General features: G+C 44.7%; 1 protein-coding gene across 1 annotated transcript in view; it reads left to right on the forward strand.

The window, feature by feature from the left end:
- Positions 1-11,100: 11,100 nt before the first annotated feature.
- The window catches only part of LOC115464370 (zinc finger protein OZF-like), a 28,523-nt gene continuing 12,155 nt past the window's right edge, over positions 11,101-27,468 (forward strand). Inside the window, exons 1-2 of the mRNA XM_030194756.1 lie at positions 11,101-11,136; positions 11,290-11,403. Of these exons, the coding sequence (XP_030050616.1) occupies positions 11,352-11,403 (52 nt within the window). The 5' untranslated portion in view covers positions 11,101-11,136; positions 11,290-11,351. The remainder of the gene's footprint in view (positions 11,137-11,289; positions 11,404-27,468) is intronic.

A 27,468-nucleotide genomic window follows, 5' to 3' on the forward strand; every position in this document is an offset into this window, starting at 1 on the left:
AAAGAAAAAAACAATGAAAGGAAAAATAAATGTGAAACAGCATGTAGCCATCGTATAATGGTACAGTTCCTTCTGAAAGAAGTTTAAAGTTGGCAGGCATCATGTATTTAAGCAGGAAAGGAGAGCACGGAGAAGCTAAGCAATAAGGACAGTCTAGAATAAGATACGAACATGAGAAATAAGCAGGTAAAAGGTGAATTCATAGAACCTAAGGGAGGGGCATTTTACAGTACATCAGTCCGATAACATTAAATTACTGAGGGCTAGGCTGATACTGTAGGCTAAGATAGGGGTAAGAGGAAGTCCAAGTGATATTTCTGGCAAACATAAAACTATATGCAGAAAGGGAAAAGAGAGCGAGTGGGTCTCTGACCAACTACGCACATGAAATTATTTTAAGGAAGTTAAAAAGAAAGACGTTACAGTGAGCCACGGCGAAGATAAAGAATTGAGAGATAAGAGAATCAATGACATGTATTTCACTAAAGCCACAAGCAGACTGTAGAATAAAATCATGAGAGAAGCAACATACGAAGTTACAGTTTCCGTCAGGCTGGCAGAAAGCCATGAGTGTCACTGAAACCGGAAGAAAGAGCAACGAAAGGCAAGAGAAGGATCTGACAGTATGAGATGGAATAAAATAAAATGCTAGTGCATTAAAACAAGGGGGAAAAAAGTAAAACCTCTATTATGCAGTATTTTGCCACCAAAGCACTCACATTTCCACAATTTGGTGTAGGGCAGAGCCGGGGTAGGCTGTGTTTTAGAGTGTCCCTTTATGACGAGGGAACGATTAGAAGGATAGAGAAGCGTTAGAACTCAGAGCGGTTTACCAACCAAGGGGGTGGCAATTTAGAGGGAATTATAGAGAGAAGGGTTAGGAGATAAAAGATTGGCCAGGCATCAGTTCCCATACACTAGCGTGTATTTTCACCAAGATGCATGCTAGCCAGAAATGATATATAAAGCAAGAAGAACAGTAAACAAGAATTAGTTATCAGGAAAGTTGTGTGATGAATGAATTTACTTTTACCAAGTGGAAATGCAATAACAAAGTAGCAGAATACTGGGAGAAAAACAAGAGATGAAAATGAATTGTTCTTTTTGGTCAAATGGAAAGTCAACTCAATCCCCTCTTGACCAAAAACTAGTAAAAAAAAAACAACTAAATTAAATGTGCGTGTGCCTTTCAACGGAAGGGCGTCACCACTGTTTTTATTCTTCCTTTCTATCCCGGGAAGAATTGCCCCTCTCCCACAATGGACATGTGTCCAAATGGACGAGGGGAGTCTCCCAGAAGGCTTAAAATATATTCCTCTAACATGACCTCTTTCATCTGACTCCTGATATCCGTGAATATCAGTAGATGAGTAAGGGTCCTACCCATAACTAATTTAGGCTCAGGAGGTTAAGCATCCTGCTAGTCATTAGTTAAGAAGGAGAGAAGACAGGTAGCAAGGGTAATTACCTTTATTATATCTTACCACAATAACACAGTAGGATCAGGAATACAAGCAGATAGGTGGACGGCCGGACAGCACTTCGTGTAGCAAGTCAGAAGGTCTTCTGGCACGCCCAAAATCTACCCACCTTATATATTCTCATATCTCCATTCTAAGTAATGGGGCCCATAAGCTACCATGTTAAGTTGTTTATCCCAAGCTAGCTGACCACAATCTTGCCCAATTGGAAAGTTGACACCCCTTTTTCTTAATCATTTCCTTGCACTTGGCATGACGCATTCATTTCTCAACTTGTTTTTCTAACTTAGATTAGAGAAAAGTCCACTTTGTAATTGATAGTTTCCATTTTAATTCTCTAATCTTCCATTTTGTTTCATTTTTTCCCTTGACCTAACTTTCCAATTTAAGTCATTCAGGCCTTTTCCTAAGCCTGACAACTACACTTGGCTTTACCATCAGGCCTCTATCTGTACTAACAACTAGGCCATACTTTTCCAGTAAGCTCCCAGTTATGTCAGCCATCAGATTTCTGACTCAGCCAAGGTCTGTAATAGCCTAAGCTCTATGACTGGGCCCGCCACCATTCCAGTGGGGGGGGGTCTCTGTCTGTACCATAATTATACAGTGTGCACCTTATGGCACGCCCCTTTTGCCGTGCCCTGTGGCGCAACTCTTTTAAAGGCAACGGTTGATAACAAATACAAGATTGTGTTGTGGTCAGATGAGGTAGATGTGATTCAGGTGTCATTGGGTCGAGGGGAATGATGATAGTACGTTGTCCAGTACGATCCTTGATTATATTGTGTTGCTGGGTGTGGGGAGTTATGTTGGATCAGAGGGATAGGCTTTTTTGAAGAGGTGAGTTTTTAATGATTTCCTGAAGTTTAGATGGTCATGTATTGTTCTCACAGCATGTGGGAGTCCATTCCATAGTTGTGCGCTCATGTAGGAGAAGCTAGATGCATATGTTGTTTTGTATTTTAGCCCTTTGCAGTTGGGGTAATGTAGGTTTAGGTATGATTGCGCCGATCTGGATCTGTTTCTAGTTGATAGATCTATGAGGTCTGTCATGTACCCTGGGACTACACCGTAGGTGATTTTATGGACCAAAGTGCAGATTTTGAAGAAAATCAGTTCTTTGATTGGGAGCCAATGCAGCTTTTCTCAGAGGGGTTTAGCATTTTTGAATCGTGTTAGCTTTTTTTTGTGTGTACCTATATGGCGGCTGTTGGGCTAAACTAGCTACAGCTTTGTGATGTCATGCCGTCTCCTGTTCTTTCTCCAGTTGACCTTAGCTACAGTAACCCACCAGGCTCTTTATCTCCCAGCTGTTCAGTTGTTGCTGCCTCCTCCTTCCAACTGCTACATCAGTCAACATGAGAGATTTCCAGTGTAAGGACCAGGAAGTCTGTTCAAAATATTGGAGATTTAAGGGGATACAACTCATACAATATACTTCATACTATAATGTACTGGAGCTCTGATCTTACTGACAGAGGTCATATAACAAAGTCTGTTACAGAAACATAGTAACATAGTAGATGATGGCAGATAATGACCTGCACTGTCCATCCAGTCTACCCAACAAGATATTATTATGAAATTGTGACTGACAGTGTCTTATCTGTTGTTCCAGGACTTGTTCAAGGGCGTTTCTGCTTATTTCTTGGAAGCGGATTGGGACATTCTGGAAGAATGGCAGAAGGAGCTGTACGAGAAGGTCATCAAGGAGGTTCATGACATCCTCATCTCATGAGGTAAATATGTCTTTTTCTATCATCTACCACACAATGGAATGAGTGCTGTTATTTTATCAGAGCTGGAAAAATCCCAGGTACCAGGTCCCGTGGGCACCTGAAATTCAGATCTGGCTTCTGGCACAAAAGGTAGAATGTTTACCTAAAACTGGAGGTTTCATACAAGACCAGCTGCAGTCTGTCTCCCTTTTCCGTACAACAAATTCTGACCTTTCTTGCTGAGAACTACAACTTCTGTGTAAAGGGCCTGTCTGTCAGCTGCTAACTAGTAATTGCACTGTACAATGTGTAACCCCTTCAGATGATAACCAGATATCACAGAGAAGTTTGACATCTGCAGTGTGTGTAATCCTGTCCCTTGCCCCTGGGGAGGGGAAAACACTTCAGCCCTAGAGGCTGGAATAAGAGAGACAATCAGATTTAGATATAGGCGCAACCAGTAAAAATCTTTATTGGTATCTCACTAAGCCAATAGAAAATAATTGTTCTCTCTGGAGCAGGTTGTCTCCCAGTAGCCAGACGCACAGACTGAATAACAAAACTGCTCAACACAACCTTCTCAGCTATCACATATATACTGTTGTAAGTTCCGTTTCTCCTAAATCATGTGATTTCTCCTAAACTAACTTATGATCATATATGGATCTTCCTGTTTCCTTCCATCACACAATATAGTAATATACAAAAATGGCAATTTCCTGTATTCTACTGTCCTCTCCTACTTGTGTTCACATGCACACTTTCTGGCAATTGGCTAATTCCTTATCAGTAAAGCGTGATCACAGCGTGGAAAACCAGCTAACAAATAAGTAGTATGAAACACCTGGTGTCCTTCCTCTCTGAACACATATTTCCGTTGGAACATCTTGGAGTCTGCAGAGTCCTCAGTCTCTCATCACCATCAAAGTTATATCCATGTATATCTGCCATATATGGGCCACATAGCCTCAGTTCCTCCTTGGCATGTGCTATGTACTTTCCATTTACTGAGAAAGTACTGTAGCTTACATACAGCTGCAGGAAGAAACTAAAAATATGATGATAACATTAAAGCTAGGAAAACTGAGGTTCCAGCAGGGCCATATTACAGGCCTAGTATAAGAAAGAATATACAAGTAACTTCAGCTTAGAGGTTCCTGAATAGAAATGAGGCACCAGAAAACCTCCAACATTTAATATAAATCAGGCAGCAAACTACAGCTCCCTCCTCTCTCCAAACCTTCTGAGGACAATACACACAGCCCAAGATATACAGTGTCACCTTTAGTCTCTATAGGGCGCTCAAAATTGTGTGCACTGTTTGTTCAAAAAAGGAAACAGATGAAACCTCCCCAGGGCTTCTACATATAAATTTAAATGCCATTTTCCTGTTTACTTACAGGTTATTCAATTCTTAATCCTGATGTTATGTTCAAGATACAAAAGGAAGACGAGAAATATTTCACTCCCCATTTTGAGTGGGAGGGAAAAGAAAACCCAGATGATCCCATGAAGAGTAAGTAAATGTTTTGGATTTGAAAGGCTCTGAATTTTCAGATGAAAGTCTCCAGACATTTAGAGACTTAAAATCCATTTTCTAATTTAGTTTTTTCGTATCCTTGGTGAATCCTTCTAGATGTGTTTTCTCTTAACAGACCTTCCGATTATAACGTCTGTGATCTCACTCGGTGTTAAACAAGAGGAAGATCTCCCCTTGATGGATCCTCCTAAATCAGAGACGTCTTTAACGAGTAAGTATAAAATTCCTCCTGCACATTTTAATAAAGTCAGCCGGGATTATTTAGGAATTGAGATCTGATGGAATAAGAACCTGTTATCCTCTCTGTAAAGCAGATACTGCCAGGGTGTATGGTTGAGCAGCAGCGTTAATACTACTAGAAGTACTACTTATCATTTCTATAATGCTACTAGACGTACATAGCACTGTACACAGGCACGTAAGAGACAAAGCTTAGAATCTATTCAAGACAGACCAATAAGAGATTAAGGACTTAACATTTATTGTGGGGAGGGGCTAATTGTAGAACAGAGGAGAATGGAAGTTATACGATGCCTTCTGCAAGATCAGTTGTCTTCTGGGGCTGGTTGTCTACCATTTTGGGTAGGTGATCAGGTAAAATGCAGACCAGTGCAGACTCCCCCAGTGTCCTTCATCCAACCCCTCAGACTTCTTCTATCACTTCTCTCTCTATCTGTCCCAGGTATGTTTATATTCCTTTCCTTTCTGTCACTATCTCTGGCAAGTTATTCCAAATCGTGTTGTCTTCCTCTTTGGTTCTGGTTTATTTATTAATAACTGGGGTTAACAGTAAAATAACCAGGGCTCTTTTTGTGCCGATAGGCACCGGTACAGTGTAGCAGAACCTTTTTTACTGCTTCCCTGTTGGCATCACTGTGAGGCTGATCCCGTTTCCCTCCACTGCCTGCCTCCGACAGTCTGGGATGCTGATAGTAATCATACAGTACTAGGCCCGGCACCAGCGCTAACTTCAGTAGTGAAGAGCCTTTAAGCCTTTCTGCTCCTGGAGTCCCTATTGGTACCACTCCTCTGACGCATACGTGTCCAAAAGGGGTGGAACCAACAGGAGCTTCCTGAGCGTGTGGGTGCGGGTGCCTCTCACTGCTGAAGTTAGCGCTGGTGCCGGGTGGCCCAGATTGTGTAAGGTAGGCAGCAGGAGAGGCAGGAAGAGAAATACTAGATGGGTGGAGGGTGGGGGGGTTGGATCGAAGGAGGTGAGGAAATAGAAAGTGGGTGAGGTTGAAGGATAGGTGGGAGAGAGGAGAAGTGCTGCACATGGATGGAGAGCAGGGGGAGTAGATAGGAGACATGCTGGTCATGGAGGGGAGGGGGAGAGGAAAAATTCTGAACATGAATGGAGGGGAGGGAAGAGAGGAGAAAAACTAGACATGGATGGAGAGTAAGAAAGAGGAAAGAGATGCATGTGGAGGGGAGGGAAGAGAGGAGAATGTTGGACAGATGGGGGAGAGGGGAGAAATGCTGGACAAGAATGGAGGGGAGAAATCCTAGACATGGATGGGGGAGGGGAGAGAGAGGAAGGAGATGCACATGGATGGAGGAAAGAGAGCAGAAATGCTGGACCTGGTTGGAGGGGATGGAAGAGGAGAGAGGAAAATGCTAAACATGAATGGAGGGGAGGAAAGAGAGAAGAAATGCTGGACATGGATGGAGGGGTGGAAGAGAGGAAGGATATGCATAGGGATGGAGAGGAAATAAAGGGAAGAAGGAAAAAAACCTTGGGGGCTAAAGACCTCTCCCACTCTGTCTTATAGAATTTTAGGGTCCAATATTAAAAAGGGTTTATTAACTGGGCAGGAGAGGATCCTGCCAAGTTAAACCACACTGAGCTGGTCATTCAAAGATATTCGGTGGTCCTTAACTGGATAGTATCGCTGAATATCCCCTCTGCTGTCCTGACTGCCTCAAGCTGAATGTCTATCTCAAAATGATTTAGCAGTTTTCAAATTTTCGGTGTGCAGCAGAATCTGATTTATATAGAAACTAGGTGGAAAACTGTGTCAAAAAAACCAAAACTCCTGATGACAGACATTTCCATTATATTTAAGCAGTAGCAGTGTGTATAACAGAGCTGTTTGTAGCTGTTGAGAAAGGAGTTGCTCACCACAGTATGAAAATATTGAGGTATTTCTAGAATACAATTCTGATGATGATCAGTACAGCAGTACCATTCTTTTTTTTTTATTCTGTACCAGTGGAGGTCCCTGTGAATAATTTTGGGCACTTACAGACTCTGTGGTAACTTTTATTTTAAGCATATTTTGCTGTCTTTTTCCAATAATAGGCTCCCACAATGTTAAGCCCTACATTTTAATCCGGTTTGAGCAAGAAGGATTCAGGACTGAGCCTCAGGGATCTGAGGAAAGAGGAGATCTGACCACCACAGGCACATGTGAGGAACTGCCTGAAGCATGTGATGAAGCTACGATTAAAGCTAGTAATGAGGTAATACAAATGTTTCCTATAAGAAAGATGCCTCCTCTGGACCAGGGATAATGAGAATGAGGTGTTATAATCACAGCCTCTGACTACTAACTCTTATGTAGATAATGTGTTTGTTCTATTTTTCTTATTTTTACTTTTATTCTTTTGTGTGCTCTTTTCTTTTTTTTTTTTTATTCCTTCTTTCTCTTATTCTCCCCCATCCTTATCCCATGTCGCTCTCTCTTCCCTTTATCTTCTTTAGTATCTACTATTTCTCATCCTTTACCAAGTTTTATAAACTTCCCTGTATCTCTCACTCTTTCTGACCTCTCTCTCTTTGCAATCTGTTTCCTGCTGAATTTTTATTCTGTTTCACTCAATTTCCTTGTTAACATATAGTGCTACCACCCTCCAGTTTAATCCATGGTGATTTTAATTTGGACCCTGATTTCAGAGTGTTCCATTGGTTATCTTCCTTCCACAGATCAGGGCCCCTGTGGTGATATCAGTGCACAGGTGGAGGAGTGGCCTAGTGGTTAGGGTGGTGGACTTTGGTCCTGAGGAACTGAGTTCGATTCCTAGCCCAGGCAGCTCCTTGTGACTCTGGGCAAGTCACTTAACCCTCCATTGCCCCATGTAAGCCACATTGAGCCTGCCATGAGTGGGAAAGCGCGGGGTACAAATATAAAAAAAAAAAAAAAAAAAAAGTGCTGAGGCCCTCTTTTACCACTGCCCTTCCCGCTTCACCCCAAAAAATAATCCGGCGTGGAAATGATGTGCCCGATGATAGAGCCGGATTGTCGGGCGCCATTGCCCCAGTAGCCTAATCACAGCATAGTAAAAGGGCTCCTAGTTGCAATATATTCTAACTCTCCCTTCTTATTTTTCAGGCTTCTAGGATTTGTATACAGACATTTCAAAGTGTGTTTTTTGTCTATACTGTATTTACAGCTTGCTTAGTAGTTGACAGGGATAGTTAGCAGTCTTCACTCTCCATCTGCTCTTCATTTGAAGGCATCTGACCTACTTCTGCCTGTGTTGCAATTTCCCTATCGGGATGCCCTTACTTCCCTGTTCTGATAGTATCCTTTAAAGATACCTAATCCCAGTCCATCTGCTCCTAAGAGACTGTCAACAGTCCTAACTGTTTGAACAAGTCTGAAGTTAATTCCAAGCACATTGTTAGGTCGTTCAGGTGCTAGTTGCAGTGCTTCCCACCTTGTTTGAGCATTATCATAATAAAACCAGGAAGTGACAGCGATAGACTCAGCTACTTAACACATGAAGACTCTTGAGGTAGGCCATTGGGCTGAATCACGGCCGTCTTGAGTCGCTGTCATTGTGTAATAAACTTTCAAGACTACACAGCATCGTTGGTTTTTTGAGTCACTTTCGCTATCTTCTGAGTGCCATTATCTCTGCAAGGTTTTTTTTCTTTTGTATCTTTTTTTTAATCTTTTGGGTTCTGCATGTGGAACAGGGAGTGTTTCTAAGAATGTTACTCTGGAGCATCTGGATTTCAACTTTCTATCTAAGAGTCTAAATTTGACTTCCAGGACATCCCTTCCACACTTTCCTATGTTTTTGGTATCCACGTGTATCAAGACAGCTGGCTCCTCCCCATCACTGTTTAAAATCCTATCTAGGTAATGTGTGAGATCTGCCTCCTTCACTCCTTCACGCCATCCTTACCCTTCCCTCTCTAGCAGAAGCTCCTGAAGACACATCCTCAGTGCGAGAGGATAATACTTCTTTGGAGGCTAGATCCTGGCTATTGAATCATTTCTGCCTCACCAAAGTGATGCTTTCCTTTTTTAGATGATCTCTCTACCAAGATAATACAGAGGCTGCCGTACTAGAGATGGGACTTCTCTACTATGTATTCCTCTCTGTCTGCTTCAGTGCTTCCTAATCTGGTACTCTAGCCTTGACAAATCAGACTAATTCTTTGAGAACCAGGAGCTCTTTGCACTGAGTACACATGTGTGATCTCTCACCAGCTGGGAGATAAGCATACATGGGTGCTATCCAGTCTTTTGAATTAAGTGCCACATCTTACTGCTAGATTGCTGCCTGCATCTCAATATTGGTGAATTGTTTAGTTATTCAAACTTGTTAAGAGTGTAAGGTTACATAAAGTAATATAAAGGGCCTTAAGATTATTTGGTATATTTTATGCTTTTATTTTGTGTTTCTCTCACTGAACTTCAAATTAATTGTTGTATAGGGTGAATGGTTTGCCTATGAACATAGCCTGTGGTGACAAATCTCCTCCTTTTCTGCCATCTCTGTCTTTCTTAAGCATGTGAATAGCTTGAATATCTTTGACAGGTTTCAACTAAACTTGTCAGCACTGAATATTGTCCAATTAAGTCGAAACCAGCCAAAAATAAACAGGATATTCAATGCCAGTCACAGTGGTTTAATATTGGAGGGGGGGAGGTCTCTTGGGGTTCTGTGTTTTCTGCTGTATTATTTGATATCTATATGTGAACTTTTGAGGCAGAGAGTTGTTTGTCAGTTTTTATGCTGATGCTATATTTTTAATTTGCACTTCTTTCTCTCGGTTCTCATCAGTCACAGATAGTGAGGTTCAGCACAGTGGGCTCAAAATGGCCCAACAATGAATATGGAAAAGACTGAGATGATGATGGTACCTACTGATCAGCTCTGCTCTTCTCTGCATTTTTATCTTTACCCTCATTTCTTGAACCTATTCCAATTCAGAGTCAAATCTGTTATCTAGGATTACTTCATGACTCTGATGAAATTTTGTTCATAGGTTTTATGGTTTGTTTTTTTTTTTTTGTTTTTTATTTTACTTTATTTGCTGCTTCATCCTCACATTTCAGATGGTTTTTGTATGCAGACAGAACTGTTGATTTTATCTCATTTGATTACCATAATATTCTATCTTTAGGTTTCCGTGATACAGTGCTTAGGCCTTTTGCAACTTGTTGTAAACCATCTAAAAGTATGTTGATAGGTGTATATTTAATAAAATAAAAAAATAATGACACTTTGATGTAGAGGGTCCTTTTGCTGTTCCAGGCATTGGTCACAGTCAAGGATGTTGCTGCTTATTTCTCGGAAGTGGACTGGGACATTCTGGGAGAATGGCAGAAGGAGATGTACATGAAGGTCATCAAGGAGATTCATGACATCCTCATCTCACGAGGTAAATATCTTTTTCTGTCATCTACGACACAAGCACATCATGGAATCAGTGGTGTAAAAATCACAGGAACTAGATACCATGGGCACCTGAAATTTAGAGCCTGGCTTCCGATGCCATCCCATATTCAATAGGAGCCTGTGAAAGACACCACTGCTACAGGATCTGCAAAAGACGGTGCTCTCCTTTTTAAGATAAAATGTACAACCTAAACTAGAGGCTTCACACAACACCAGCTGGATTTTCTTTCCCATTCCTATACAAAATATTTTGGCACAGAAGACCAAAGAGAGATTTCCTCTGAGACTTCTGCATAATTTCATGACATATCAGTTCCTCACGAGTCAACTATACTGTACAACATATAACATCTCCAAATGATAACCAGAAGATTGGCAGCTACAATGCCTCTACCTAGAAGGGAAATGGAAGAGAATTCTCTATACCAAAAAACTTCTATGATATAATCTTAATCAAGTGTCATACCACTGCTGCCTCTTCTCTCCAAGCTTTGTCAGACAAATACACACGTCTCAAGATATCTCTACGCACACCTCCATAGACACATCACACACTGCTCCATCAAAACATGAAGCAGAGGCAAAGGGAACCTTCCGAGGGATTCTACAAATACAATTTAAATGTAATTTTCCTACTTCTTATCAACAGGTTATTCAATTGTTAATCCTGATGTTATATTCAAGATTAAAAAGGAACAGAAATATTTCACTCAACAATATGAGTGGGAAGGAAAAGAAAATCCAAATGACTCCACCAACAGTAAGTAAATGTTTTGGATTTAATGGGCTTTTTCATTTTTAGATCACAGGAGATGAGTTAGTAACATCAAATATTTGGACACTTAAATCATTTTCCTGATTTAGTGTTATCAGATATTTGGTGAATCCTTCTAAATTTGTTTTCTCATCACAGACCTTCCTATTGTAACATCTGTGTTCTCACTGAGTATTAAACAAAAGGAAGATGTGCCCTTCATGGAAAATCCTGAATCACAGATGTCTGAACAGACTCGTCCTTCTGTAACAAGTAAGTATAAAATTCCTCCTGCACATCTTTACTAAAGTCAGCTGGGACAATTTAGGAATTCAGCACTGCTGGGATAAAAGATTGTCATCTCCTCTTCTCCTCCCCCTGTCTATTTCCCTACTTTGGACAGATTAAACTGCTTGAGGAGATGGAGGAGGCACTGATAGAGGTAACATAGTAAATGACGGCAGATAAAGACCTGAACTGTCCGTCCAGTCTAGGTGGGTATCCCAAGGGTGAGATCAGGTCTGTAAAATCCTTCATCCTAGAGTGTCTTGGAGTTGAGAAATCTGTACTGTTGAAAGGGCTGCTGGAGGTGGAGAGTCTTCTGCACTGTTGTGGAGGGACATGACTGATAAACAACATGGCTCAGTTTAACTTAGTCATGGACATTTTGTGTTGCTGATAGGTTAATGCAAATCACAGTACATAATGCAGTTTATCGTAATGATGCCATTCCCAATTCCAAAACGGTGGCCTGCTTATGCCATTCCCAGTTATAAAATGGTGGCCTTGACAGCATCTCTCAACAGAAAAAATTAAGAACAAGTGTACATTTTGTTACACAACAAACTGCCACCTCCAATAATGAAAAACTAAAAGTGGACTCTTCCCATCCCTTATCTCTCCCCTTCCCCTCACTCCTCTCTCCAAAACACAGATTGTCCTTCCAACTGGAGGAATCGCCCCACATTTCTTGATATTTGCATTTATTAGATTTTAAGGTAATCAATTTATATTGTTTGCATTGTTGCACAGTCTGTTTTGGCATGTCCCGTGTATGCCAATGTGAGGCAATCAGCAGTCGAACTGCTCTAAAAACCAATAGTATTAATTTATCTATAGCTCCTGTTATCCCTTCCACTCTCCCACTTAGTAGGGCATTTTCCATAGTACACGCTATATGAGTCTCGAGTAACTGTTGCCCATATGCAGATACCTCCTTCTATAATTTCTGGACCTTAGGACATTCCCACCAGATGTGAGTATATGTTCCCCTCCGTCTACACCCTCTTAATGGCTTGCAGTCTAGATGGAGAGTAATGCCATCTCACCAGTACCTTAAGACCGTTCTGAATAATCAGGTGCATTTAACAATTTATGAGATCACATTCAGGCTTATTTTCAAAAGTGATCGCCGGCCATCTTCCGACATAAAGCGGGAGATGGCCGGCGATCTCTCAAAAGCGACGAAATCGGTATAATCGAAAGCTGCTTTTTTGACAGCATTGGTGCTTTCCTGTCGCCGAGCCGGTGAAAATTCAAGCGGGCGTGTCGACGGCGTAGCGAAGGCGGGACATGAGCGGGCATGGGCGTGGCCACCAGATGGCCGGCTTTCGCTGATAATGGAAATAAAAAAAACAGCGTTAATCAGTATTTCGCCGGGTTTATTTGGTCCTTTTATTTTCACGAACAAGCCTCAAAAAGGTGCCTCAACTCACCAAATGACCACCGGAGGGAATGGGGGATGACCTCCCTGTACTCCCCCAGTGGTCACCAACCCCCTCCCACACTAAAAAAAGAAAAATTAAAAACCTCTTTTGCCAGCCTGTATGCCAGCCTCAAATGTCATACCCAGCTCCCTGACAGCAGTATGCAGGTCCCTGGAACAGTTTTTGTTGGTTGCAGTGGACGTCAGGCAGGCGGACACAGGCCCATCCCCCCCCACACCTGTTACACTTGTGGTGGTTAGTGTTGAGCCCTTCAAAACCCCCCAAAACCCACTGTACCCACATGTAGGTGCCCTCCTTCACCCATAAGGACTATGGTAATGGTATAGAGTTGTGGGGAGTGGGTTTTGGGGGGGGGGGATTTGGGGGGCTCAGCACCGAAGGGAAGGGAGCTATGCACCTGGGAGGTATTTGTATATATTTTTTTTAATTTTTAAAAGTGCCCCCTAGGGTGCCCAGTTGGTGTCCTGGCATGTCAGGGGGACCAGTGCACTACAAATGCTGGCTCCTCCCACGACCAAATGCCTTGGATTTCGCCGGGTTTGAGATGGCCGGCATTTTTTTTCCATTATCGCTGAACAACAAAAGTGGCCATCTCAAACCCAGCGAACTCTGGCATTTGGCCGGGCCAAACCGTATTATCGAAAGAAAAGATGGCCGGCCATCTTTTTTGATAATACGGTTCGGCCAGCTGTTTGCGGCACCGCCAAAATAGATCGCCAGCCATCGATTTCGCTGGCGCCGTTCGATTATGCCTCTCATTGAGACAATTGTGCATTCCTCCTCAGATAACTCTCTAGATCCCTCTCCCCTGTCCCCCTGTAGGTAGCCTTACATTTATCGAAGGTGTTGAGCAGCTGATAAACAAAAGATATATAACCCCTACCAACTTGGCCACCCGTATCTAGTGATTGAGTGTCTAATGCACCTAAGGTTAGTTTTTGAAGGGTCTCTAAATAATCTGCTACAGCCTGGGGGTTTAGTTGTGTTTCTGGTTTGTAAACCTCTTCATGTTTTTAATGGATAAAATATTCTCCTTAGTTTGTTGATCTGTGCACCAGTAACCAGCTAGCTCTGTTCCCCAACTGAAGTACTTTTGTCTTACTGTGTCTAATTGAACTTTAATCTGTCAATGTATTGCTCCCAGTGCTGCTTTAATCTCACAAATTTTATTAAGCAGGTCACCCCGGTATGGCTACTGTTTATGTTGTCTCTAAATAATTCAGAGTGGCTCTGAGGCTATTTATTCTCTTTCTCCAACTGTTCCTTCTGCTTTGTTGCTTCTCAGGCTATAGATTCCCCGCCTTAACACTGTTTTCAAACACTCCCAGATAAAGCTAGACCCAATTTTCAGCGAAAAAAAGTCAAATACTAATAGCAAGCTGAAAGGTATTTGGCTATCACAGTCTTGTTCAAAAATATGCAATATCAATGAAATGAGTTACACTTTTTTCTTATTTAAAGTGGAGAAAAGCGACCTCAGTAGTCAAAGCTTGGCAGCAGTATATTGATAACACTCAATGTTGGCATTGCAATGACTCCGTTCTTATCACTGGTCTGAAAACTCCACGCATGTAGGTGAGAAGGTTATATTTATCTCATTGAACAATAATCAATTCAAACGTGGTATTAGGCAATTGCTTGAACAGTAATGTTACTTAGCTTGTGCTATTATGCCCAACGGGGCTCACCGTTTCGCTATTACGATTAGCTTCCTCAGGGGGCCAAGTAACTGTTGACAAATCGCACTGCCTTATGCATTGGCGTACAAACAGTGATAGCTAAAATGTTTCCTATGGGGTTATGACCCAAACCCCAAATATTCTCTAATAATCTCTTCTTCTCTATGTTCTGTTATTTTCTTGTCCTTAGGAAGACTATCATTCAGCCTCCAATATATTTTTCCTCCTTTCATAAGTACATAAGTAATGCCACACTGGGAAAAGACCTAGGGTCCATCGAGCCCAGCATCCTGTCCATGACAGCGGCCAATCCAGGCCAAGGGCACCTGGCAAGCGTCCCAAACGTACAAACATTCTATACATGTTATTCCTGGAATTGTGGGTTTTTCTCAAGTCCATTTAGTAGTGGTATATGGACTTGACCTTTAGGAAACCGTCTAACCCCTTTTTAAACTCTGCCAAGCTAACCGCCTTCACCACGTTCGCCGGCAACGAATTCCAGAGTTTAATTATGCATTGGGTGAAGAAAAATTTTCTCCGATTTGTTTTAAATTTCTGAAGTAGTTATCTCAGCCCAGTGGCGTAGCCAGAAGGCAATTTTTGGGTGGGCCTACAGGTTGGATGGGTGGGCACTAGAGTTGCCAACTTTTTTGAAAGAGAAAAAACAGCAACCAGATGCACCCATGCTCTGTCCCTACCCCATTCCCCATAACTTCAATGAGGGTTGCAATGCAGGTTTCAGTGGCTGCAGGCCAATTGAGACCTAAGGGAAGTACAATAGACTGCACTATTCAGCCCCATTGAGTCATGCTCCTCCAACACATATATGGTATTGAAGCCAAACACATTCTGCATCAAGAGAACCTCCTGGCCCTCCACCAACAATGGATACAGAGCACAGCAAGGACAATTCTCCATAAAACTCATCATACAAAGAAATTTTGGTTTCTAGTGTAATCTCAATTACAGACACATTATAAGTTAATTTTAAAAAATCTATAAAACAAAAGTCACTCAGAACCTAGAGCAAACCTACCATGCCAACACTAACTTCTAAAAACAAAGATCCTACCTATGAAAAAGAAGTGCCTTAAATATTATAGTGGGGCCCCAAAATACAAATACATTTATCAGGAAAGCTGAACAAGCCAAATTACTACAGAATGCTACATGGAAACTTCATGCTAACAGAATACCTCAGTCACACACACACAGGACATAAATGCCAAATACAGAATAAGTGACCACAAACTCTAGAAATATAAATTAAATGGAAACTCCAAGAAACTAGCCCTTGCATGTAGTACAACACTAGAGAAACAAGAAAGAAAGGCATTTGCTCCTGTGCAAAATATAAAGATGGCACATGCCAGGGATGGTGTTAGGGGTTGCAACTGAGGCAATTGTGCTTGGTTCCTTGGCCAGAGAAAGCCTGCATGCTGGAAGCTGAAGGCGCAGCCCAGTGGCGTACCTAGGGTAGTTGACACCCGGGGCCGGTCATTTTTTAACACCCCCCCCCCCCCAAATCCAGTACTAGGCATACCGAGAATACAAAACATCAGGACCTATAGAGCGATTCTACCATACCATAAGCAGTAATTTCTACGAGTCACACAAGGAAAAGGAAAGCATCTTAAACACTACAGTGAGCACTAGAACATCAATTCACCTATTGTAAAACGAAACCAGACAGAATAATACAGATCGTCGATCCTGCCCAGTCAATGCCAACTGAAAGCCATGTCTTTTTCACAAACACAGATATACCCTAATCCACTATAGAATAAGTAGTAATATTTAAACTTTCTATTTAGACAATAATTAAACTGAACTCCCAAGATGCCAGACTCTGCATACAATGCAACACCACAGAAACAGAAAACGTCCCCTAGTACTGTGCAAAATATAAAGACAGCAGATGTAAATTTGAAAAAACTAACAAATACCAATCACCACTTTACAAATTAACAAATAGAAATAAAACAAATAATATCATTTTATTGGACTAATACATTTAGCTTTCAGAGACCAAAATCTCCTTCCTCAGGTCAATACAGTATAGTGCTGTTACATTATCCTATCCTGACCTGAGGAAGGGGGTTTTGTTCTCTGAAAGTTAAGTCAAAATGTATTAAAATTAGTCCAATAAAAAGATGACCTTATTTACATGTTCTACTTATAAACATTTATTAACACAGCTACAATACTATATCCTAAAGCAAAATAATTAAAATATATATTTACAGTTTGTTGTCTCTGGTTTCTGCTTTCCTCATCTTCTTTTCACTGTCTTCCTTCCATCCAGCATGTCTTCGCTCACTCTCTGCCATCCAGTGTCTGCCCTCTCTAATGTCCCTTCCATCCAGTGTCTGCCCTCTCTCTCTGCCCCTTCCATCCACTGTCTGCCCTCTCTCTTCCTTCCATCCACATCTGCCCTCTATCTCTGCCCCTTCCATCCACCATTTACCCCTGTCTGCCTCTTTCTCTCTCCCCCTTCCACCCATCTGCCCTTTCTCTCTGCCCCTTCAATCCGTCTGCCCTCCCTCTCCCATCCATCCAAGGTCTGCCCTCCCTCACGCTCCCCACTTCCATCCAGGGTCTGTCCTCTCTCTCTCTGCCCCCTCTTTTCAGCCCCCTTATTCCACCTGCCCCTAGTTCCAGCCCCAGCCCACATCTCCCACCTGCCCCCCTTTTCAGCCCCACTATCCCACCAGTCCCCAGCCCTTTTCTCCCATCAGTCTCGAGCTTCAGCCCCAGCCAGTTCTCCCTGTCCCCTTTAAAGCCCCCAGTTTCAGCCCCTGCCCCGTTTCAGCCCCCAGTTCCAGTACTAGCCCCCTTATCCCAAATACCCTCCTTTTCAGCCCCCAGTTCCAGCCCCCTTCATCCACCACATGCCTTGCATCCCCCCCTTTTCAGCCCCAGACCCATTCTCCCACCTGCCCCAGGCACGGACCCATTTTCCCTCCTGCCCCCTTGTCAGACCCCAAGACCCCTTCTCCCATCTGAGCACTCCCCTCCCCAATCCCCTTTTCCCCTATGACCACCCCCACCCTCCCCAATCCCCTTCTTCCCTCTGAGCACCCTCACCCTCCCCAATCCCCTTCTCCCCTCTGAGCACCCCCACCCTCTCCAATCCCCTTCTCCCCTATGAGCACCCTACCCAATCCCCTTCTCCCCTATGAGCACGACCACCCTCCCCAATCCCCTTCTCCCCTATGACCACCCTCCCCAATCCCCTTCTCCCCTCTAAGCACTCTCCCCTCTGAGCACCCTCCCCAATCCCCTTCTCCCCTATGAGCACCCCCACCCTCTCCAATCCCCTTCTCCCCTATGAGCACCCTACCCAATCCCCTTCTCCCCTACGGTATGAGCACCCCACCCTCTCCAATCCCCTTCTCCCCTCTGAGCACCCTCCCCAATCCCCTTCTCGCCTATGAGCACCCTCCCCAATCCCCTTCTTCCCTCTGAGCCCCCCCTCTCCCATCTGAGCCCCCCCTAAAGCCACCACCCTGCTTTTTTTTTTTTAATCCGTGCAGCGATGCAGGCAGCGCCTCGTGTCTGCCCTGCATGAACTGAAAAGAGGAAATCGCTTTGCTGACGTCGGGCCTTCCCTCGCTTGTTGTCCCGCCCTCTTTTGAGGTAACTTCCTATTTCCTCGAGGGCGGGACAACAAGCGAGGGAAGGCCCGACGTCAGCAAAGCGATTTCCTCTTTTCAGTTCATGCAGGGCAGACGCGAGGCGCTGCCTGCATCGCCGATCGCTGCACAGTGCACGAATTTGAAAAAAAAAAAAAAAAAAAGCTGTCGGCTCTCACGGAGCACCCCCCACCCGCTGACACCCGGGGCGGACCGCCCCCACCGCCCCCCCCCCTTGGTACGCCACTGGCGCAGCCTGGTAATGGACTTTGGGGTCATTTCCTAGATTTCTGTCCTGGATCCCAGCCATGTTTAACTTCAACTTTGGCAAGATGTACATTCCAAATCCAACATATTATATTCACAACATTGAAAATAAAATAATTTTTATACCTTTTTGTTGTCTGGTCATTTTATTTCTCAAATCATATTGGTCCCAATCTCTGGTTTCTGCTTCCCTCTGTCTTCTCTTAACTCACTTGCCAGGGTCTCCTGTCTATTTGACATTTCTTCATGTCCATCATCCATCTCTGTTTTCCTACATTTCTTTGTCCAGTATCTCCCCTGTGTTCATATCCCCTCACCCATCATCATTCTTCTGTGCACCTATGTACCCCATGCCCAGCAAATCCCTTCTGTGTTCCTATTCTCCCCCTTGACTGGTATCTCCCCCCCCCCCGTGTCCATATACCCCCCTCTCCAGTGTCCAGCATTTTATCTCTATTCTATATCCCTGTTACCCCCCTTGTCAGGCATTACCCCTCTGTGCCCATGTGCCATCCCCATACAGCATCTCACATTTGTGTCCCTGTCCCCATGCTCCCACCTAATGCATATCATCTCCCTTCTGTATCTGTATACTGCCCCATGTCCCCTTTCTCTCTCCTCCCTGATCCCCCCCCACCCCAACCAGCTTCTCTTCCTCTCTTTCCTTCCCCTTAGGTATCTGGCTCTTTCTCCCAGCATCTCTCTCCTTTCCCTCTAACCCCTCCCATAGGTCCAGCACCTTTTCTCCCTTTGCTCCAGCCCTCCTTGCAGGTCCACATCTGTCTCCTTTCCCTTCAGCCATCATCTGCATATCCAGCACCTCTCCTTCAGCCCCCCCCCCCCATGTCTAGCATCTCTCTCCCTTTCATCCAGCCCCCATTAGATGTTCAACACCTCTTTCCCTTTCATCCAGCCCCCCCAACATGTCCAGCACCTCTCCCCTTCACTTCAACCCTTTGCATATCCAGCACCTCTTCCCTTTCCTCCACCTCCCCCTGCAAATCCAAAACCTTTCCCCTGTCCCCTCTGCAAGTCCAGTACCTCTCTTCCTTCCAACCCTCTGCCCCTGGCAAGTCCAACACCTTTCTGTTCCCTTCAGGCCCCTCCCCTCTCAGGGCCAGCACCTTCAAATCTTCTTTATCCCCCCCCCCCCAACAAGTCCAGCATCTAGTACCTTTCCCTTCATCCCACTCCCCTTGAAGGGCCAGCACCCCACTGTCTTCCTCACCCTCTCTGTCCAGCACCTCTCCCTTCCCTTCAGCCCCCTCCCCTTGCAGGGCCAGCAGCATCCCAGTAACTTTCTCACCCTCTCCGACACCAGCCGCAGCACTTGCATTTAATGCTGTCGGCACTGCTCCTGCACCTACTTCTCACTTCTATAGCGCTACAAGGCATACGCAGCGCTGTACACCATACATGAAACGACAGTCCCTGCTCACAGAGCTCACAATCTAAATAGGACACAGACAGACAGAATAACTAAGAGGTAAGGGAATTAAAGAGGTGGGGATAAAGGGTTCAGGGCAAGATTCTCCCATAGAATCCACAGGAACCCCCTTCTCCCCTTTCCACAATCACAATCACTAAAACCCCTTCCTCTCATCACTGGAGTCCCTAGGACCCCCCCCCCCCCCAAGAAACAGTTCCAGTACTACAACCCCCGTCTTCTCCATTACTATAATCCCCAAGCGCCCTATTCCCACCGTCACTTCGGAGCTTCCTTGCATCACTACGATCCCCGGGAGATCCTTTTCCTTCCCCATCACTATGGTCGTCGCAAGCTCTCTTGCCGGTGTGCTTTCACCGGGACGGGTCCTGTGGACTCCTCCTGCTCTTATGGATCCCGCCTGGTTCGCTCGGCCCTAGTGGAGCTCTGTCAGTCTCCCACCCCCGAGGCAACGCTTACACTTTGCTGATAGCAACTCGCGGTGCCAACGTCCTGCTCCGGGGATGTCCCACTGCCGCGCTGATGTAACTTCCTGTTTACAGAGGCGGGATGCGGAAGGCTCCAGAGCAGGACGTCAGCGCCGCGAGTTGCTATCAGCAAAGAGTAAGTGCTGCCTCGGGGGTGGGAGACTGTGAGGTGCGGCGCTGCGGCAGAAGTGGGAGAGGGCGAGGATTGATTGAATGACACGGATTCTGGGTGGACGGGCCTGAGGCTAAACTGGGTGGGCCTGGCCCACCCAGGCCCACCCGTAACTACGCCCCTGTCTCAGCCTCTGAAAAGCTCCACTCCAGCCCCTCCAAATGTATTCAGCCTCAATCAGGGCACAGGCCTTCGAAGTCTGCCCAGCACTGGCTTTCCAATTTAATCTCTGCTAAGCTTATATGCATCCATTCCTTCTAAACAGGATTTCTTTGTGTTTGTCCCACATATTTTTGAATTCGGTTACCACTTGCATCTCTACCACCTCCCGTGGAAGGGCATTCCAGGCACCCACCACCTTCTCGGTGAAAAAATACTTCCTGACATTACTCCTGAGTCTGCCCCCCTTCAACCTCAATTCATGTCCTCTAGTTCTACCACCTTCCCATCTGTGGAAATTGTTTGTTTGCACGTTAATACCTTTAAATTATTTGAACATCTGTATCGTATCACCCCTGTTGCTCCTTTCCTCCAGGGTAGACATGTTTAGGTCAATAAGTCTCTCCATGTACGTCTTGCTACGTAAACCCCATACCATTTTTGTCGCTTTTCTTTGAACCGCTTCAAGTCTTTTTATATTCATAAGGACACTGCATTGTCACACTGTTTTGTCACCTTGGGATCCTCGGACACCATTACCCCAAGGTCCCTTTCCTGAGCCAAGCTTACCAATCTCTCCCCTCCTATCTTGTAAATCTCTTTTGGTTTTTTGTACCCCAAGTGCATCACTCTGCACTTCTTGGCATTAAATTTTAACTGCTAGATCCTTGATCATTCTTCCAGTGTTTGAAGATCCCTTCTCATGGTTTTCTACTGCATCCAGGGTGCGTGGGTAGCATATCCACTCTATTGGCTATCTTTGTGTCATCTTCAAAAAGGCAAACTTTTCCTTCTAATCCTTCAGCAGTGTCCATAACAGATATATCAAATAGAATTGTCCCCAGCACCAATCCCTAAGGCACTCCACTACTCACCTTCCTTTCTTCCGAACTGATTCCATACGCTGCCTATTGATCAACCAGTTTCCTATCCAGTTCACCACTTTGGGTCCTAAGTTCAGCCCTCTCAGCTTATTCACGAGTCTTCTGTGATGGACTGTATGAAAGGCTTTGCTGAAATCCAAGTAGATTAGATCTAGTGCACGTTCTTCATCCAGGTCTTTGGTCACCCATCAAAGAAGTCGATCAGATTAATTTGGCAGGATTTTCCTTGGATCCTGTAACCTGTTGGCTTCTAGAAAGTCAACTATCCTTTCCTTCAGCAGCGACTCCATTATTTTTCCTACCACCGACCTGAGGCTTACCAGCCTGTAGTTTCCCACTTCTTCTCTGTTTCCACTTTTGTGAAGAAGGACCACATCAGCTCATTTCCAATCCCACAGAACCTCTCTCGTCTCAAAAGATCTATTAAATAAATCATTAAGTGGTCCTGCCAGGATTTCTCTGAGCTCTCAGTATGCTAGGATGTATCCCATCCAGCCCCACAGCTTTGTCCACTTTCAGATTTTCAAGCCGTTTATAAACGCTTTCTTCTATCAACGGGGCAGGATCCACTCAATTCTCAGATATTCCCTCCTCAACCAACTATGATCCTTCTCCAGAATTTTCTTCCGTGAACACTGAAGAGAAGTATTTGTTTAGCACATTCACTTTATCCTCATCACTCTCCACATAGCTATTCTCAGCATCTTTCAGTCTTGTAATTCCATTCCTACTTTCCTTTCCCCAATATATCTAAAAAGAAAGTCTTGTCACCTCTCTTTACATCTTTAGCCATTTTTCTTTCACCTGTGCTTTCGCTAGCTGTATTTCCTTTTTCGTTTCTTTAAGTTTAATCCGATAATCTTTTCCATGATCCTCTCGTTGTGTTATTTTGTATTTCTTGAATAGAGAGGTGTGGTAGCCGTGTTAGTCCACTTTTAAAGGTAATCAATAGAAATAAAACAAAATAAAACATGGAAAAGAAAATAAGATGATACCTTTTTTATTGGACATAACTTAATACATTTCTTGATTAGCTTTCGAAGGTTGCCCTTCTTTGACAGGTCAGAAATAAGCAAATGTTGGTAAATGACAGTATATATAAGTGAAACATCAAAGCATTTCAGTGGCAGTCTAACAGGATGGGGGTGGATAGGTGAGAGACAGGGAGATATGCATGGAGACAGGAGGGTGACAAACAAAGCAGTACAATTTTATGGTTTATAATGGGCTAGAAAATCCAAATCTTTGTTAAGTCCTGCCTGGTGGAGTCAAAATATTTAATCATTCTGACTTCAAAGCTCTTACATTCCTGTATTGTTTTAAGTTACCTTTCAGGATTCTTACTATGAAATCACTGGTACAGTGTTCTGGTTTTGTAAAGTGCCGCCCCACAGGCGTGACATCCTGGCTGGCACTGGCATTTTTCATATGATGTCTGTGTAAATTAAATCTTGTCTTTAGCATCTGGCTTGTTTCTCCAATAATTCTTCTAGGTCCGAGTATAATTGGATTTCGTCCAGCTTGTTGGATGGGCATGTTATATAATAATAAATATAACATTATATAATAATAAATCCAATTATACTCGGACCTAGAAGAATGTTTTAGAAAACTGCGACTGAAGGCACATTTTCACAACAAAGGGACCCCCAACAGACTGGAATACAGTTTTAAACAAAAGAAAACTTATTTCACCCCACAAGATGGACAAAACTACAAGCTGGACAACTATATAGAAAGCTTCAGGGTAAAATCACAACTTTCCAGCAAACAAAAGAAAATTCTGTTCAATCTTACTCCACCAGAAAGAGCGTCCATAAGAACTCTACAAACTAACGAACACATTATCATCAAACCCGCAGACTAAGGAGGCGCAGTGGTAATTATGGACACACAAAAATACATTGAAGAAGGGCACAGACAGCTCTCAGACAATACATACTACAGGAAACTAACTGAGGATCCCACACAGGTGTCGCGCTTTCAAAGCAGGAACTAGATTTGTGAGCCCTTGGGCCACTGCCGAGGAGCGGCAGCAGCAGGCAAAACCACCCCCCACCAGAGACAAGGCAGAACTGTGACAAACAGTTAGACTTAACCTGCACATGGCCATCCTTCCCCAGGAGTTGAGCCCCTGCAGGACTTGTAGGACAGGGCAGGAACTGGATCCCCACTAGACTGAACAAGGACTGAGGGTCAGGGGGGAAAGGAACATACAGGGACAGCAAGGCAAGGAAATGGATAAGCTAAAGGACAGGACTGAAAGCTGCACGCAGCCACTAAACAGGGAACAAATACTGACAGATGAGACAGGACTGGAAGCTGCAGAGCAGCCACTAAAATAGGGAACAAATACTGACAGACAAGAGACAGGACTGGATGCGGCAGAGCAGCCACTAAAGACACAGACAAAAACTAGACACAGAAATATAACCCAGAGACAAGACTAGAAAACAAGCAACAACCTAATCTAAACTACACACCGACTAACTAGAAACAGACAAGAATCTCAGGCAAGAACCCAAACTAGGCAGAAGAGCAACAAGCACCAACATACCAGGGCCTAAGGCAATATAAAGGCAAAGCAGAGAGTTTCCAAATGGCTAATAAGCCCAGCAGCAGTTGAGGCTCAGTTGCAGCAATCACCAGGCAGCTACGGGTGCTGTGCAGGCTGAAACAAAACAAGCAAGCCTGGCCGCCCGGAAGGACCGGACTGGGCTGAAATCTGGAATGGGTGACAGTAACCAGACAGTCCATTGCAGCCACCAGGTCTGGCCACCAGGTGGCGAGAAGGATAGCACGAAACATGGGCACAACCGTGACAGTACCTTCCCCTCAAGCCCCCCCCCCCCCCCCGACCTCCACGGGGAATTCAGATCTCTATGGGTAACAATGGTGAAACCTACGGAGGAGCTTCCAAACATGACCAGGAATAGCTTGGCTGGAACTTGAACAGGAGTCAAGACTGAAATCAGGACTGGCCTTCGCCTCTTGGCTGGGACTGGAACTCGGCTCAGACTCTTGACTGGAACTGGAACTCAGTGTGGACTCAGCAGCTTGGCTGGGACTGGACCTCAGCGTGGACTCAGTGGCTTGGCTGGGACTGGACCTCAGCATGGACTCAGCAGCTTGGCTGGAACTGGAACTCAGAGCGGGCCTAGCATCTCGGCGGAACTGGAACTCGGTGTGGACTCAGCAACTTGGCTGGAGCTGAAACTCGGCTTGGACTCAGCATCTTGGCTGGAACTGCAACTCAATCTGGACTCAGCATCTTGGCTGGAGCTGCAACCTGATCTGGAACTCGGTGTGGACTCAGTATCTAGGCTGGAGCTGCAACTCTGCATGGACTCAGTATCTTGGCTGGCACTGGAACTCGGAGTGGCCTCAGCATCTCGGCTGGCACTGGAACTCGGAGTGGCCTCAGCATCTCGGCTGGAACTGGAACTCAGAGTGGGCTCAGCATCATCTTGGCTGGACTTCAAACTCAGAGTGGACTCAGCATCAACTTGAATGGCTGGAACTCAAACTCGGAGTGGACTCAGCATCAACTTGGCTGGAACTCAAACTCGGAGTGGCCTCAGCATCTGGGCTGGAACTGTAATTCGATCTGGACTCAGCATCTTGGCTGAAACTGCAACTCGATCCAGACTCAGAATCAACTCGGCTGGAAGCGAGAAAGGACTGCAGGGAAGCCGTGTACTCAGGACTTCTAACTCGCCTTCTCTCAGCGTCTGCTTCAGGAGTATCCCGCAGGGTAGGATCAAAGGAAAGTCTGAGGCGGTAATCCCAGAGCCGGGTAGAAAGATCAAAAGCAGAGACTGGGGTTCCAAAGAAATTAGAGCCCTCCCAACGCTTTCTCTCGGCCACAGCTTCAGGAGTCTTCTCTAGGGCTGGGTCAGTCCACAGTTTAAGACGATAATGCAGGAGCGTCATAAAAGGATCAAGAGCAAAAATTGGATTGTAGCTGGGATCCGAACCGGAATCAGGAGCTGCACCGGGGCTGGAACCCAGATTGCCAACAGAGGCAAAAGTTCTGGGCAAGAAGCCTAGCTGAAGGGGTGATCTTGTCGTGCTCATGGCCTTTGCATTCTGTCACGCTTTCAAAGCAGGAACTAGGTTTGTGAGCCCTTGGGCCACTGCCGAGGAGCAGCAGTGGCAGGCAAAACCACCCCCCACCAGAGACAAAGCAGAACTCTGACAAACAGACTTCACCTGCACATGGCCGCCCTTCCTCAGGAGTTGAGCCCCTGGCTACAGGCGGCTGTCAGGACTTACAGGACAGGGCAGGAACTGGAACCCCACTAGACTGAACAAGGACTGAGGGTCAGAGGGGAAAGGAACATACAGGGACAGCAAGGCAAGAAAATGGATAAGCTAAAGGACAGGACTGAAAGCTGCACGCAGCCACTAAAACAGGGAACAAATACTGACAGACAAGAGACAGGACTGGAAGCTGCAGAGCAGCCACTAAAGACACAAACAGACAAGAACTAGACACAGAAATATAACCCAGAGACATGACTAGAAAACAAGCAAAAACCTAATCTAAACTACACACCAACTAACTAGAAACAGACAAGAATCTCAGGCAAGAACCCAAACTAGGCAGAAGAGCAACAAGCACCAACATACCAGGGCCTAAGGCGATGCAAAGGCAAAGCAGAGAGTTTCCAAATGGCTAGTAAGCCCAGCAGCAGTTGAGGCTCCGCTGCAGCAATCACCAGGCAGCTACGGGTGCTGTGCAGGCTCAAACAAAAAGCAAGCCTGGCCGCCTGGAAGATCCAGACCGGACTGGGCTGAAATCTGGAACGGGTGACAGTAACCAGCCAGTCCATTGCAGCCACCAGGTCTGGCCACCAGGTGGCGAGAAGAAGGAGAGCACGAAACATGGGCACAACCGTGACAACAGGATTATACAAAGCAGCTAAAAGACCTTATCAGAACATTTCCTAAACAAGTACAGCCACATCTGAAGAAACTCATACCAAACCAGCCTTCTGTGGGCACATTCTATATTTATTTATGTATTGGTTGCATTTGTACCCCACATTTTCCCACCTATTTGCAGGCTCAAAGTGGCTTACATAGTACCATCAAAGGCGTTTGCCCAGTCGGTAGATAACAAATACAAAGTTGTATAGTGATTGTATGAGGTATAAGTGGAGGGTCGGAATGGATGAAGATTGCATGTTATCCTGTTCGATCATAGTCATGCTGTGTTGGTAGGTGAAGAGAGTTACATGGGGTCGTTGGGGTAGGCCTTTTTGAAGAGGTTAGTTTTTAGTGATTTCCTGAAGTTCAAGTGGTTGTGGATTGTTTTCACAGCTTTTGGGAGCCTATTCCATAGTTGTGCGCTTATGTAGGAGAAGCCGGCTGCGTAAGTTGTTTTGGTTTGTATTTCAGTCCTTTGCAATTTGGGTAGTGTAGGTTTAGGTAGGATCTTGATGATGTGACTTTGTTTCTTATTGGTAAGTCTATGAAGTCTGTCATGTATTCTGGGACTATGCCGTATATGATTTTGTGGACTAAGGTGCAGATTTTGAAGATGATCCGTTCCTTGATTGGGAGCCAATGCAACTTTTCTCGGGGGGGGGGGGGGGGGTTGTCACTTTTGAAGCGTGTTTTGCTGAATATCAGCTTGGCTGCTGTATTTTGGGCTGCTGTAATTTATGCTACCCAAAATCCACAAACCTGGAAACCCTGGCAGACCAATCATATCGGGTATTGGCACACTCACGGAGGAAATATCTGGACTCCGAGGGAATTCTGAAATCTCTCGTGCACAAAACAAACAGCTTCATACAAGACACCACAGACTTTCTGAATAAATTGAAAAATATCAAGCAATTACCACCACGCACCCTTCTGGTCACGATGGATGTAGAATCACTATACAGCAAC

This window comes from Microcaecilia unicolor, chromosome 3 (assembly GCF_901765095.1).
Source record: "Microcaecilia unicolor chromosome 3, aMicUni1.1, whole genome shotgun sequence".
In the NCBI taxonomy this organism is placed as follows: domain Eukaryota; kingdom Metazoa; phylum Chordata; class Amphibia; order Gymnophiona; family Siphonopidae; genus Microcaecilia; species Microcaecilia unicolor.